General features: G+C 42.2%; 1 protein-coding gene across 3 annotated transcripts; it reads right to left on the bottom strand.

Moving 5' to 3' along the window:
- Window positions 1-2,293: 2,293 nt before the first annotated feature.
- LOC103636169 (pentatricopeptide repeat-containing protein At1g30610, chloroplastic) lies at window positions 2,294-8,454 on the bottom strand. Of its 3 annotated transcripts, none has more exons than XM_008658524.3 (11): window positions 7,998-8,431; window positions 7,755-7,884; window positions 6,346-7,633; window positions 5,824-6,015; window positions 5,145-5,226; window positions 4,881-5,072; window positions 4,637-4,750; window positions 4,260-4,350; window positions 4,022-4,179; window positions 3,054-3,479; window positions 2,294-2,940 (listed from the first exon to the last, which is right to left on the bottom strand). In XM_008658524.3, the coding sequence occupies exons 3-11, from the start codon at window positions 7,584-7,586 to the stop codon at window positions 2,566-2,568; spliced, it is 2,871 nt and encodes a 956-aa protein (XP_008656746.1). In that variant the 5' UTR covers window positions 7,587-7,633; window positions 7,755-7,884; window positions 7,998-8,431; the 3' UTR covers window positions 2,294-2,565. The 3 variants fall into 3 exon arrangements, with proteins under 3 accessions (XP_008656746.1, XP_008656745.1, XP_008656747.1); XM_008658525.3 differs by having other exon boundaries at window positions 2,410-2,940; window positions 8,051-8,417; XM_008658523.3 differs by having other exon boundaries at window positions 7,755-8,454.
- Window positions 8,455-12,931: the final 4,477 nt, after the last annotated feature.

Here is a 12,931-nt window from a genome sequence, read left to right as displayed (position 1 = left end):
TTACATATTTAGGGTCATTTTTTAGTTAGTTATTATAGGTGCTCTAACCAACACTTGCAAATCCCTCTAACCAAAGATTAGTCCCTCTAATTAATCGGGGCCTAAAACATAACGAGCTTCCCCTATCAGATCCATTGCAGAAAGGAGCTAATCATGGATAAAAAAGGTTCGTTGCCGACCTGCTATGGATGTGCTGCTCAAATGCCTCCAAAGATCAATACATTAGTTGAACCGATCTGTTTTGATATCCAATATAGCATTGTCGCTTCTTAAGCTATAGCCAGCAAAGCGTGGCGGACCTAGGATTTTTAACCTAGGGTAGTAGTCAAGACCAAAAATAATACCATGCATAATTTGGTACTATATATATAATTTCTATCAATTCGTTGGATGAGTAGAAAATAACTAAAATGTGTTATAATGTATTTAATTCATCAAGTTAGGCTGCATATTACATATATTTGTATTTTTGGACCTAAACTCTGAGTAGTAGTTTATTTTTGGAGCAAATTATAAGGTAGTCAGGGACCTATCTACAACACCCTTTGGATCTGTTCTTGCGTGTATAAAATATTGTTTTGTATTGTATAATGTACTAAATAGATTTTTTGAAATAGGAGATGACGATGAGTAAGATGCTAGAGATAGCCTTATATATCAGATGGATGTCATATTTTTGCAACATTTGGTGTCATAATTACTTATTATTTGCACGCATTATAACTGGTTACACTTCTACATTAAGAATCTGATATATCTTTAATTTTTCCTTAATCAGATTATAGGCTGGAATATTTGTTTTTTCAGAAAAAAAAGGTCAGGATAAAGATACAAAGACTTCACTGGAAAAGAAATTTCGGTCCCTCATATCAGAGAACAATTTCACTTCTATTTTGTAATCATTTAGTCTTGCACAGTGTTCGATACAAGAATTGTTCGAATCTCAGTTCATCAAAACAAGGGTAAACAGAAGAACAATATTGAGTTGATGGCTTATGACATGGAACATAAAAATAACAGTACAGCCATTACAGATTAAATATTAGTAAGACAGTTCTTGAAGAAAAAAAGTAAGAAAATGCATAAGTGGAATTTAACTCAGTCTGGAGAGTACAGTAGCAAGTCTGCTTATGCTGCGTTCTTTTTTTGGTTCCATACGTTTTACACGTTGGAAGAGAATTTGGAAGAGTTGGGCTCCACTTCGCTTCAAATTCTTCATCTGGCTGGTATTCAAAAAACCGGTGCTGGACAACAGATAGGCTAGCTAAAAGAGGACTATCTCATCCTGAGACTTGTCCTCTTGGTGATCAGGAAGAAAAAACCATCCATCACCTTTTAGTGGGTTGTGTCTTCTCAAGACAGCTCTGGACTCTGGTCACACATTTTCTTGGCACTAAGATTACACCGGATTTGGTACCTACATGGCTGAATCGACACTCCCCAAATGGTGGAGACAAGTAGCTAGACCTGTGCCAAAAGAAAGGCGAAAGGGGCTGAATTCGTTAATCATTTTAACGACTTGGGAGATTTGGAAGCTTAGAAATTCATGTGTTTTTTAACTTGCATTCCTGACATCCTTAGACGGATCATGGAGGAATGCAGGATATGGTGGTGGGCTGGTGCTTCAAATCTGCAAGATTTAATTATTTGGTCGTTGTCAGGACGGGATGATCTTCACCAAATTAGTTTGCCTTTGCCTTATCTTTTGGTCATGTTTTAGAACTGGTTTGTACAGTTAGGGTGCTGTGTGAGTGGGTGTGGGTCTTGTAAGTCTTTCCTTTTTAATGAAATGACACGCACTGTGTTGTTATCCTAGAGGTTCTGAACTTGGATAGTTGGATTTACATCTTTACAAGGGTAACCAAGAAAAGATCAAAAGACGAACGTCTCATGTGCTGATCAATACTTGAGCCACAGAAGTTGACAAGGGATATAGCGGAAATCATGTGCATAGCATGCATACAGATTGTTCCTTGCTACATCCATCTGCAATAATTGGCAACAATACTCTATGAAAAATATGGAAAAGGTGAGTGTTTGCAGCTTATGGCCTCAAGCTTTGAATTATCAATATTCAAACTTCCCTGTATTTGAGTAATCATATTTTTGAGGAACAGAACTTGGCAACGGCTGCATAATAGGACCGACCTTTGTTGTTTTCGGCATCCTGTTATACTGTATTTTCTATCACAATCAAACACTTCTAGTAAGTAGGCACAGTACAATATCAAATGCTGCACCCAGAGGCAATAGGCAACAAACTTTGTTTATAACTGCCAGTCACAGTCACAGATCAATAAATGATGCTCATGGTATTATGACTTGTGAATTTGAAAGTAACCAGTATAAAATTAATCAAACAAAGCAAGCTTTATCGCTTATGCTCCCAAATCAGCCTTTGTATTATACTAAAAAAAGAACTAATTCCTTACGTGAAAATTTTCCATTTCTAACTTTGTACCGATAACCAAACGTTGAATGCAATACACTCCATCAGTCGTGGTAATTATGATTTGGAGTACTAGAATTTACTAACTGTGGTTATTATAATTTCTGTAACACCACCTATTGGCCAGAAGGTGCCTTTTCTACAACTGTGGCTCCAGAGAGGAATGCCGTACAGCTACTAATAATTTTTTGGTACAGGCTAAGACTAATGCTATCAGAGGAACTCCTCAAGCTAATGAGGCTGTTGAGTTCATGAGCTAACTTGGTAACATGCTCCTCCTTCAGCCTATCTGCATTGCGGCTCAGCAGATTGAGCCATGACATGGAGGAGACGTTGCATATCTTGCCCTCATGGAAGCTGCTGACGCAGGAGATCGCCGCCAGTGTATCTCCCTGCATCAGTTTTAGGCAGAATCTTTCCATTATGACAGGGGAGGGCGGGACACGGCTGTGACGGCACAGGTAGTGCCATAGATCATCCAACAGCTGTTCCTGCATAGTGATGAAGAAAGAACTAAGGGTAAGACACATGAATTGTTCCAGAAGTAGCTGGAAATGAACACAATGTTTCTGCTCCTACAAGTGATAGTTGCTAATGCAAGTACCTTCCCATGCCTAAAAGCGTCAAGTACCATCCGAAGGTGTCTTCGCTCATCGAAATGGTACCCATTCAATAACATCTCACGAAACGCATACTCGAAGTCATTCCACCTTTTTGCTGCAGCACAGGCCTCCATGAAAGTATTGAAAGTAAACTTGTCAGCGGTTGCCACTTGATTAGAATCCGCTTTACTCCTTATCCTGCAATTCAGAATATCATGGAGCAGGTCTTTCGCGTCTTCAAGCATTCCATGTTTAATATATGACTTCATCATGATGTTGCAAGTAACAGAATTAGGTGAACAGTAGTTGCACATGTGGTTGAATATGTATTTAGCATCTTCCATGCCACCATTGTCTATGCAAGTCTGAATGAGTCCTGTGTAGGTAACAACCAGCGGTTTGTTGGCAACCTTGCATATCTTTTCAACCTGCAATGTAGATGTCATCAGACAGACGTTAGTGGGACAAAACAAGCAATCTGAAGGCATGAAACAACAACAGACAGATGACTCTTGATTTGCAAGTTTTCTCAAATCAAAAGCTCTGCAATGAAAACAGAGGGTTAGAATAGGTTCAGAACCTAATTCCAGCCTTACCTTACACATATCTAAAATAATAGCTCAGAACACCACTACAGTACAAGTATGGTTTCTGCAATCTTGCTTATGCATCTAACAATAGCCTTCCTTTGTGTAGGCAGAGATGCCTTGAACACTATATTTTCTGTTTGCTAGACAACCATGATTAAAGATAAGCGTTTAAATCTATCGATTGCAGAAAATAGTGTATTATAACATTATGAAAAATATATTCAGGCCAACACAATATAGCCCATTGATCCTAAACCTTGAAGTTTAAGTAGTTATCCTTCAGTATGCCCAATACAAAATGGCCATAGAAAGATTTAATTTCTGTGTCAACATAAGCTAAGTGTGCTGCACATATTAACTACATCTTGTTAAGTACAAACCTGGAGAAGTGCTTCTTTGCACCGTCCACCACTGCAAAGGCATCGAGCTAGGTCATAATACAGACTAGCAGAACCAACAATTCCACGACTTTCCATATCCTTCACAGCCATCACTGCTTCATCAATCTTTCCTTCTCTCCAAAGTGCATTTACAAGAACTACAGACAGCACCAGGTCAGATATGCCAGTTATACTTCGTAACATAATCAAGTTAAAGTTGTAGCCTTGTAGGAAGTACCTTTATAGTTCAGAGCACCAGGTATTGATGATTTATCCACCTTATTGAAGAACTCATAAACCAAATTGTACTTTCCACAGACAAGCATTACCTGCAGTACCAGAAAGTTAGAATAGACAGAAGGGATTATGCCACATAAAGAGCAATGCAAAAAAACTTGAAAGTATAATGCTACTGTGAAAAACAGACGACATAAATGGAGAACAGATAACATGAATCAGTGCATTTCAATCGGAATGAGCTGCTTAATTATGGTCAGGCAATAACAAAAGGTTTGCAGAAGCGTCAATCAGGACCACCACAGCTGGGTCTGAGATGGAATGCACGAGAGCTGAGTCACATACTCATACTCAAATGCAACATCAAGATTAACGTACCTCCATAACAAGACCATATGTTGAATTTGTTGGACAAATGTTCTTCTCTTTCAACTGTTGCAGTACCCAAAATGCCCCTTCCCATTGCTTTTGTTGCACACAAGCATTCAAAACCTGCAAAGAGGTAAAAGTAATTATGTGCTACTGAAGACCAAGTGACCAAAATATTTGAAGATTCTTGTTTCCTGGTCTATATAATCCAGTTTGGCAGTTCTACATAAAATATGGTGCAGATATTACTCACTGCATTGTATACAATAAGGTCTGGTTCCAAGCGAGGATCCCAATTCTGAAGAGGGCTCAATTTGAACTTCTTCCTAGGAGGAGAACACATGCAATCAATCACATCAAATAATTCTTTTATAAGACCAGCTTGCCCAAGAGTAACAGCAATACAATGATAAGCTGCCATGTCAGGATAAGATGACAATTGGTTCTGCAAATGACATATAAATAAGGTCAGGTTAGGTTTACATAACCATAAAGCAAATATGAGAACTAGTTGCACCTGCATGGTATAAAATACATTCAACGCCTCGAATGGTCTCTTTGCCTTCCCTAGAACATCGAGAACTGTTGTGTAAATATACCTGCATTGGATAGATAACATTATGAACATAGCATGCATTTTGTATGCTAAAATTATATATATATTCAGTGCAAAATCTTTAAGGCCATAGGAAGGTACCCAAGAAAACTCCCCCCAGCCTGATGGGCGGAGTTTTTCTGGGTGGTGGTGCAGGGCAATCAGCAGAGTGCCTAAAGAGATGAAGGGGCTCAATCCCTTGATCATCCTTGTAGCCTAAGAGCTCTGGAAACATAGAAATGCTTGTGTTTTTAGGGTGTGGCCTAGCGTGGTTGTACTCTATCAGGAAGTGGGAAGGGAGAGTAGCTTGTGGGGGTTAGCTGGCCACATGGCGCTTCACGAGTTGCTCACTTGGTCGCCATGGTAGGGGGCTTAGTTGGTCGTGTGTTGTACTATTGGGGGCGTTAGACCTTTTGGCCTCCCCCTTTTTGTTTTCTCTTTTCTTTCTTAATGAAATAACACGCAGCTCTCCTGCGTTGTTCGAGAAAAAAAAACTAAAAGCTATCATTCTAAGGTTAATAAGACAGTACATATCACAATAATAGCAGATGCATGACATCTAAGAAGAGTGTAGCGATATAGGAGTGAACAATTACTTAACCTGCTCTTGTAGGATTTGAACCTTTCATGTGACTGGAGCCATTCAACCACTTGCAAAACACATTTCCAATTTCCATATCGACCCAACATTTGAACAATCCTTAGGATAGAATGATCAGAGAATTTAATTTTTGCATCATGAATCATTTTGGAGAATTTCCACTCTGGAGTATTTACATCTGTAGCATTGAGCCTTCGAAAAATAAATAACCATAAGGATTGATGGAACCACACTAAGTTCATTGGTGTTAATTCAACAGGGGAAAAACTCCAAGTCGAGCAGCATGGTTATATTTTAAGTGTGAATGATGATGGTAGATGGTAATATCAGTGAATACAAGGAGCAGTTTGTAGGTAAATTGGATGAAAGCTGGGCAATTGCAAAGAAAAGTGATGCTCATTCTAAGATTACATTGAAGCACCAAAAAGGCCCAACTTTTCAAAAATAAAGAGTACTATGTCAGACCTAAACCAGGACAACTCGAGCATTTCAACATAATAATCAAGTATATAGAAGACTTACCGACTAGCTAACTTCTGGATTCTCTCTTCCATTTCCATTCGAAGGATCCGTGGCCTATTCCTGACATCAGTAAATACCTCAAAAGTTTTGAAAGCAGCTCTATCATCAAAATCTGTAGTTTCAGCATCCCTACTAACAAATTTCCCCATTTTAACATTTGCTCCTCTATGCAATTGAACTGTCCTACGTTCATCACTCTCCAAATTATCACTTGAATGGCTATCATGCTCAGGCATTGCCTGTGTACTCCCATAAATTTTGCTTACGGTAGACTTCTTAGAGTCGGTGCCAATCTCCCCAAACCTACGTACTACAAAGTTTCTCCCTAAGGTCTCCACTCTTTGCTGATTTCTTTGAACATTACTGTCAGCGTTGACCTCAGTATTGGGAAATGTCTCTCTAGGATATTTTAAGTCTATTCTGCTACTTGTCATAGTATAGTCGTATTTTCTCATTTGAACCTTAGCATTCTTTGATGGAATACTGCTATTTGGAAGGGCAGAAGTCCGAGATGGAGTATAAGTTGCTCGCCCTTGTAAATCGTTCCCTGCAACTGACTGAGTCTGTTTGTTCGTCACCAACCTATGAACAGACATACTACCCCTAGTATCTTTAGCCTTCACAGGTGATGAGAACTGCCCATTGTCTCCATTTCCTCTTGTACCACCACGAATTATTCTTCTCTGTGCATAGTCTTCAACCTCCCCTTGCCTGCGATTGCTACTTTTTACATGACCAGTTGCTCTTTTATCCACAAAGCCTGTAACATCCTTCTGATTCTCATCCTTCGCCAAGTCCCTCTGAGGCCCCTGATTCCTTTCAAATGATTTATTCCTTGCATCACCAGACCTCCTATTCCTTTGTCGGCCATCACCCGCGAACCTTCTCCTCAAACTCTGGCCATCGGCGCCATGTAAATTCTTGCTCCTGTCCAACTTCACCGACTCCATGATTTTAACATAGTCAGTGAAAGTCGGGCTGAACGTCAGCTCCTTCTCGATGTGCCGAAGCTCTGACGACCCGGCACCGACCTCATCACGAGCCACAGCACCGTTACTTCTTGAATCAAGAACCCAGCCCCTCTTCCTTGACAAACCCCGGCGCAGTGGCAACATAAAGACGCTCCTCTCAGGAATCGAGAACCCGCGGCAATGCCACGAATTAGGCTGAGGAGTGGAGAGGAGAGCCCCGCAGCCACCCAAACTGAGCGGTCCCATGCTAGCATTCGGTGGCGCCGTCATTCCACTCCTCCGGAGCTGCGCCCACTACTGCATTGCTTATTGGCTTACTGCAGAAAAGGTTCTTGCTTATTGGCTTATTACAGAAAATGTTCTAACCAAGAAACTTAGCAGGCCAGAACGATCAGGCGGGAATTCTGAGGCTCGACCAATCGGAAGAAGCGCGTGTACCTGCGGTTGACCGCGCCCTAGCTGGCTGCCTCGGCGTTGTCTCCTCCTGTCTTGCGGCCTCGTCTGAGGAAGACTGTACTGGAAGTCGGGAAGGTTTGGACCCCGTTTGAACTTTGAATCCCTGTGGATTCTGAAAATCGCGATTAAAAAATCACGATGTCTTCCAAACGGTAGGGATAAAGAGAGAGATTACAAGAAAAAATTAAGAGCCAGATTCTTGAAATCTCCGAATCCCTCTCCTACCGGATAAACAAGGACTCGATAAAAAACATTCGTATCCCCAACTTCTCTTCTACCGTTTCTTCTCGGAAGCCCTTCTTGCACAGGCCAGTGCCTCCCAACTCCCGAAGCCACCGGCCCGAGAGTGCCGCAACGCTGGCTCAAGCCCGCCGCCGCGAGCTGCTTCAGTGCCTCCTCCGCCCCGCCCGCGTACACTGACGCCTCCGCCGCCCCGCTGCCTCCGGGCTCCGGCCGTCGACACGAGCCGCTGCCGCCACCGTCTCCCTTGCACTCCTGCACCGGCGCCAGGCGTCACTACTGCCACTCTCCCTTAGGCGCCTCACCACTGCGCCCGTGCGCAGTGCGCTGCTGCCTACCGTGAACACCACCCCCAGCTGTGCTCGGAGAGAGAGAGAGCAGCGAAAGAAGTCCCGAGATGCAGAGAAGGAACGAGGGATAAACCGGGAGAGATAAGTACGATAAGGACTATAGATGGCCATTTGCCACTAACATGATAGGTCAGCCCAGGCACGGCACAAAAAAGCACAGTCTAGGCACGACCCGGTCCGGTTAGTATAGTACCAGTGTCTGGCACGGCACGGCTATAGTGCCGTGCCTGGGCCACTATCTCGACCCGTAGTGCTCGCACGGGCACGACACAGTTACATTTTTTATTTTAAAAGTAATAGTTTACATATATTAAGTATAAGAATTCAACATATAACACAATAAAATTGTAGCTGCACTGGTTAGATGGATGTATTTAAGCCTCTTATGCACTAGGTTGTGAGTTTGAACCCCCACAATTGCACATTTTTTGCTAAATTATACAATATACTCAAATGGGTCATAGTGCCACCGGGCCGGCCCAGCACGACTAGCAGGCTGACGGGCCGTGCCTGGGCCGCGGCAGCGGCACGCCGGGCCGTGCCGTGCCGGTCCGTGCCGGCCCGTTTGGCCATCTAGGACTACTTTGGAACTTCAATTTTTCAAGGAGTTTCTTTTTTCTAAGAAAAAATAACTAATTTTCTTTGAAAAAATAGAAATTCTTTACTAGAATAAGATTCTCAAACTAGCCCTAAATAAATTTATGTTTTTTTTTGAATTTGGGTCTGTAATATTAAAAGAATACAAATTTAGATATATATAATTGTTATCTCACTTGCATGTGTGGTTCATATGAGTCGATGACATGATATATACCTAAAGTTATAATTTTTTAATGATATAAATTAAATTATTCATTTTTTGTCTAAACAAAATAAGGGTTGGATCTTGCAATTAAGTTCCATTCTAATAATTATAATTTAGGCATGAATCAATTAAACTAATATAAACTTACGTAGAATATATTTATATACTACTATTGCTATATAAGAGAGATATTTATGTGATATATTTCTACTATAAGAAACGAACTAGAATTGTGTGTTATAAATTTCATAGTAAAAATATAGATCAGTGATACATAAAATCAATTTCTATTCCTCGTCCTATAAATTTGAGATAAGGTTATATATAAAATTTGTAAGTGGAGGAATATCAAATTCTAAACTAAATAGCTTAAGAGGGTGTTTGAATGCACTAAATCTAAAGTTATCTGCTAAAATTAGTTGAATGCATCCAAACTAATAATTCAGCTATTAGAGCTTGTTTGACGGGGCTTCGACTCTGTCTTTTCTATGGGAAAAAATAAAGTCCTGCCAAACACTATTTTCTTAAAACAGCTTAATGTGAAAAGCACTTAAAAGCTAGAGTCATTTTTTACTACAAAGAAGAAGCCACAAATAGTAGTTTCACTGTCTTTAGCTCTGACTCTAGTACTTTAATACATGAAAATGTCTTTGGCTATAGGATAAGTCATTTCTGTCAAATGATTTGTGAAATGACTTCAGCTCTACCGAAAAAAACTTCTTTTTAGGAAAGCCAAAGTTAAAGTTGTTACTGGCAAGCCATAGCTCCACCAAACATACACTTAGCTACTTTTAGCAATTAGCTAATAGTTAGTTAGCTAGCTAATTCCACTGCAAATTTTTAGCCAACTAACTATTGCTCTAGTGCATTCAAACACCCCCTAAGTAGATTCCAATTCCTTCAAAATGTCCCTAATGCTAATAGTTAGCTACTAAAATTAGTTGGAGACTCTAAACAACCCAGCTACTAGTATAGCTATTAGCTACTTTTAGCTAGAGACATATAAACACACGTATCTAATAGTATAGTTAAACTATTAGTTGCACCCTAAACTACTCATTAGTTCAATAGTTGGTTTTCAACCTATATAAAATCAACTAATAGTTAGCTAGCTATAATTTTTATCCAGCTAACTATTAGCTCTAGTACATCAAATATAGTTAGCTGCTAAAATTAGCTGGAGAAATTCAATAGACCGACAATAGCTCAATTATTAGATATTGGCTGCTTAAGATATTCAAACATCCCTAGCTAATAGTTCAACTAACTATTAGCTACATCCTTAACTACCTGTTAGTTTATTAGCTAGTTCAACCAACCCAAAATCAACTAATAGTTGGCTAGCTAATTATACTAGCAATTTTTTAGCCATCCAACTATTAGCTCTAGTGCAATCAAACGTGATCTAACTCAATTAAACTAGTTTGAGTGTCTAGGAGTAACACTAATCTTATTATTAGAAAAATTATTTAGATAAAATTAGACCAGGCAAAGCAGTTGCTAGCTATTAGAGTTGTTTAATTCTCTAACCACTATATTTCAGTATTGTTTTGTTTGTAGATATTTTATAATAGACTAGCCCTTTTCTTTTAATAGTGTTGAGCACCAAAATGAGGTGCGGACGGTCCGGCCCTGAGGCCGGACGGTCTACGCTCCAGACGGTTCGCGCCTGTGGGCCGGACGGTCCGCGCACGCGCAGAATAGATTAGGGTTCCGAGTTTTGTGCTATGTTTGTTAGCTATATCCGCGGAATTAGCTCGGAATCCGGTCGTGTAAAGGGTCCAGCCCCCCTCCTCTATAAAAAGAGAGGCCTACGGCCGATTTGTAATGAACAATCGAATCAATACAACTTCTATTCGCATTTATTTCCAGTACAATTAGGAGTAGTTCTAGTCTAGTTCTAGTTTAGCCTCTCAATCCCCAAATTCTTCGCCTCTCTTCGACTCTACGCCGATTGGAGGAGTCTAGGTCGGCCGGCCCGAGCCTAGACAACCCCTAGGATCTCTCCTCCCCGACGGGGTCCCTCCCGGGAGCGAGATCCAGGCCGCCGCCGGCGACTTCCGCCGCCCCTGCGCACGCGCGGACCGTCCGGCCTCAGGGCGCGGACCGTCCGGCCGTCAGGCAGAGGACCCAAGCTCCTGCACCAGGTCGCGGACCGTCCGGCCCCAGGCCGCGGACCGTCCGTGCCTGACCAGAGAGCACCGCCGCCTTGCGCCAGGTCGCGGACCGTCCGGCTCCGTGCCGCGGACCGTCCGCGCCTGACCAGAGAGCACCGCCGCCGGTTCTTCTTGAGTATTTGGCGCTCCGAAAAGGCGTCAACATACTTTTTGGCGACTCCGCTGGGGAGATACATATCTAAGCTCATCAAATCGGCCCTCAATGGCCGGTTCAAGGGATAGCTCTGATATTTCTCCAAGCAATATCATAGAGCCGACTTGGGAAACCTTGCCGGCTGACGAGCAGCTCCAGTTCGAGGAGCACAAGGAGCGGATGATCCAGGAGGCGAAAGCCAAGTTCTTGGCCAACTTCAAAGTGGACAGGAACAACAAGGTCGTCCGACATCGGGCGACGGATCCGGCTTCGCTCCAACCCACGCCAGATATCCCCAATGTAAGTAATACCAACGATCTGCAATCTCTTAGAAATTATGTAGAAGATCAGCGTGAACAAATGCAGAACATCATAGGGGGTATGCAAAGCGATCTTAAGAGACTAGTACGTGCATTTGATAAATCTAGTATCACAAATTTTCCTTCGCACGAGGTTGAGTTAGGAGGTAACACGCGTAACACATCGGCTACAGGTTGTCACGACCAGTCACAACCCCTTTATGGGATACCGATGGACACATACCCTGAGCAACCGCAAATCGGCAGCAAATCAGCCGATCTGCACATGCCCGGACCGTCCGCACGTGAGCGCGGACCGTCCGGACCAACAACAGTCGGGCCGATTTTTAATGAGTTACCTAGATATGCGCCCGAACCACCACACACGACACAGAATCTAAACTACCCAGTCGGACCGTCCGCATACAACAACGGACGGTCCGCACATAATCACGGACGGTCCGGGCCAATGTCCGGACAGTCCGCACATGACCTTTTTGAGGAGGATTGTTACCGGAATCCTCACCCGTCCCAGCAGCACTTCCCATCACACTATACAATGCATCAACCCATTAATTCAAGATCCAGAGCCCAGGAAAGCTTTCCGGCCCCACCCAGGAGGCCGGAAAGAAACGATCAAACCTATGACCCATATAGGTAGGGGTGGATATCGAGCCAGCTCGACTCGTTATGGCTCGGCTCGTTATAGCTCGTTACTGTAACGAGCCAGCTCGGCTCGGCTCGTTATACTAACGAGCTAAACAGCTGGCTCGGCTCGGCTCGTTAGGAAGCTCGAGCCAGCTCGTTAGGCTCGCGAGCCACATAACTAAATATAAAGATCTATATACATAAATATATGTATAACCGAAAAATCATATTTTAAGTGTTTAACACTACAAACATGTAGCTATGCAATAATACAAATATTTAAGCACATGACACATCCACATATGTTTATATCACAGATCATAACAACGAGAAAACAAGACTATGAGAGATGAGACGACACCAACGACTAGACAAACTTGTGTTGTGGCTTAGCTCATTTGGCTCGCGAGCTAGCTCACGAGCTAACCCGAGCTGGCTCATTAGAGAACCGAGCTAGAATGCTAGCTTGGCTCGCTACAAAATTAAAACGAACCGAGTCGAGCCGAG

The sequence above is a fragment of the Zea mays genome, chromosome 8, assembly GCF_902167145.1.
Source record: "Zea mays cultivar B73 chromosome 8, Zm-B73-REFERENCE-NAM-5.0, whole genome shotgun sequence".
Taxonomy (NCBI): Eukaryota; Viridiplantae; Streptophyta; class Magnoliopsida; order Poales; family Poaceae; genus Zea; species Zea mays.
The sequence above is the reverse complement of the archived record's forward strand: the minus strand, read 5'-3'. Positions and strand labels throughout refer to the sequence as shown.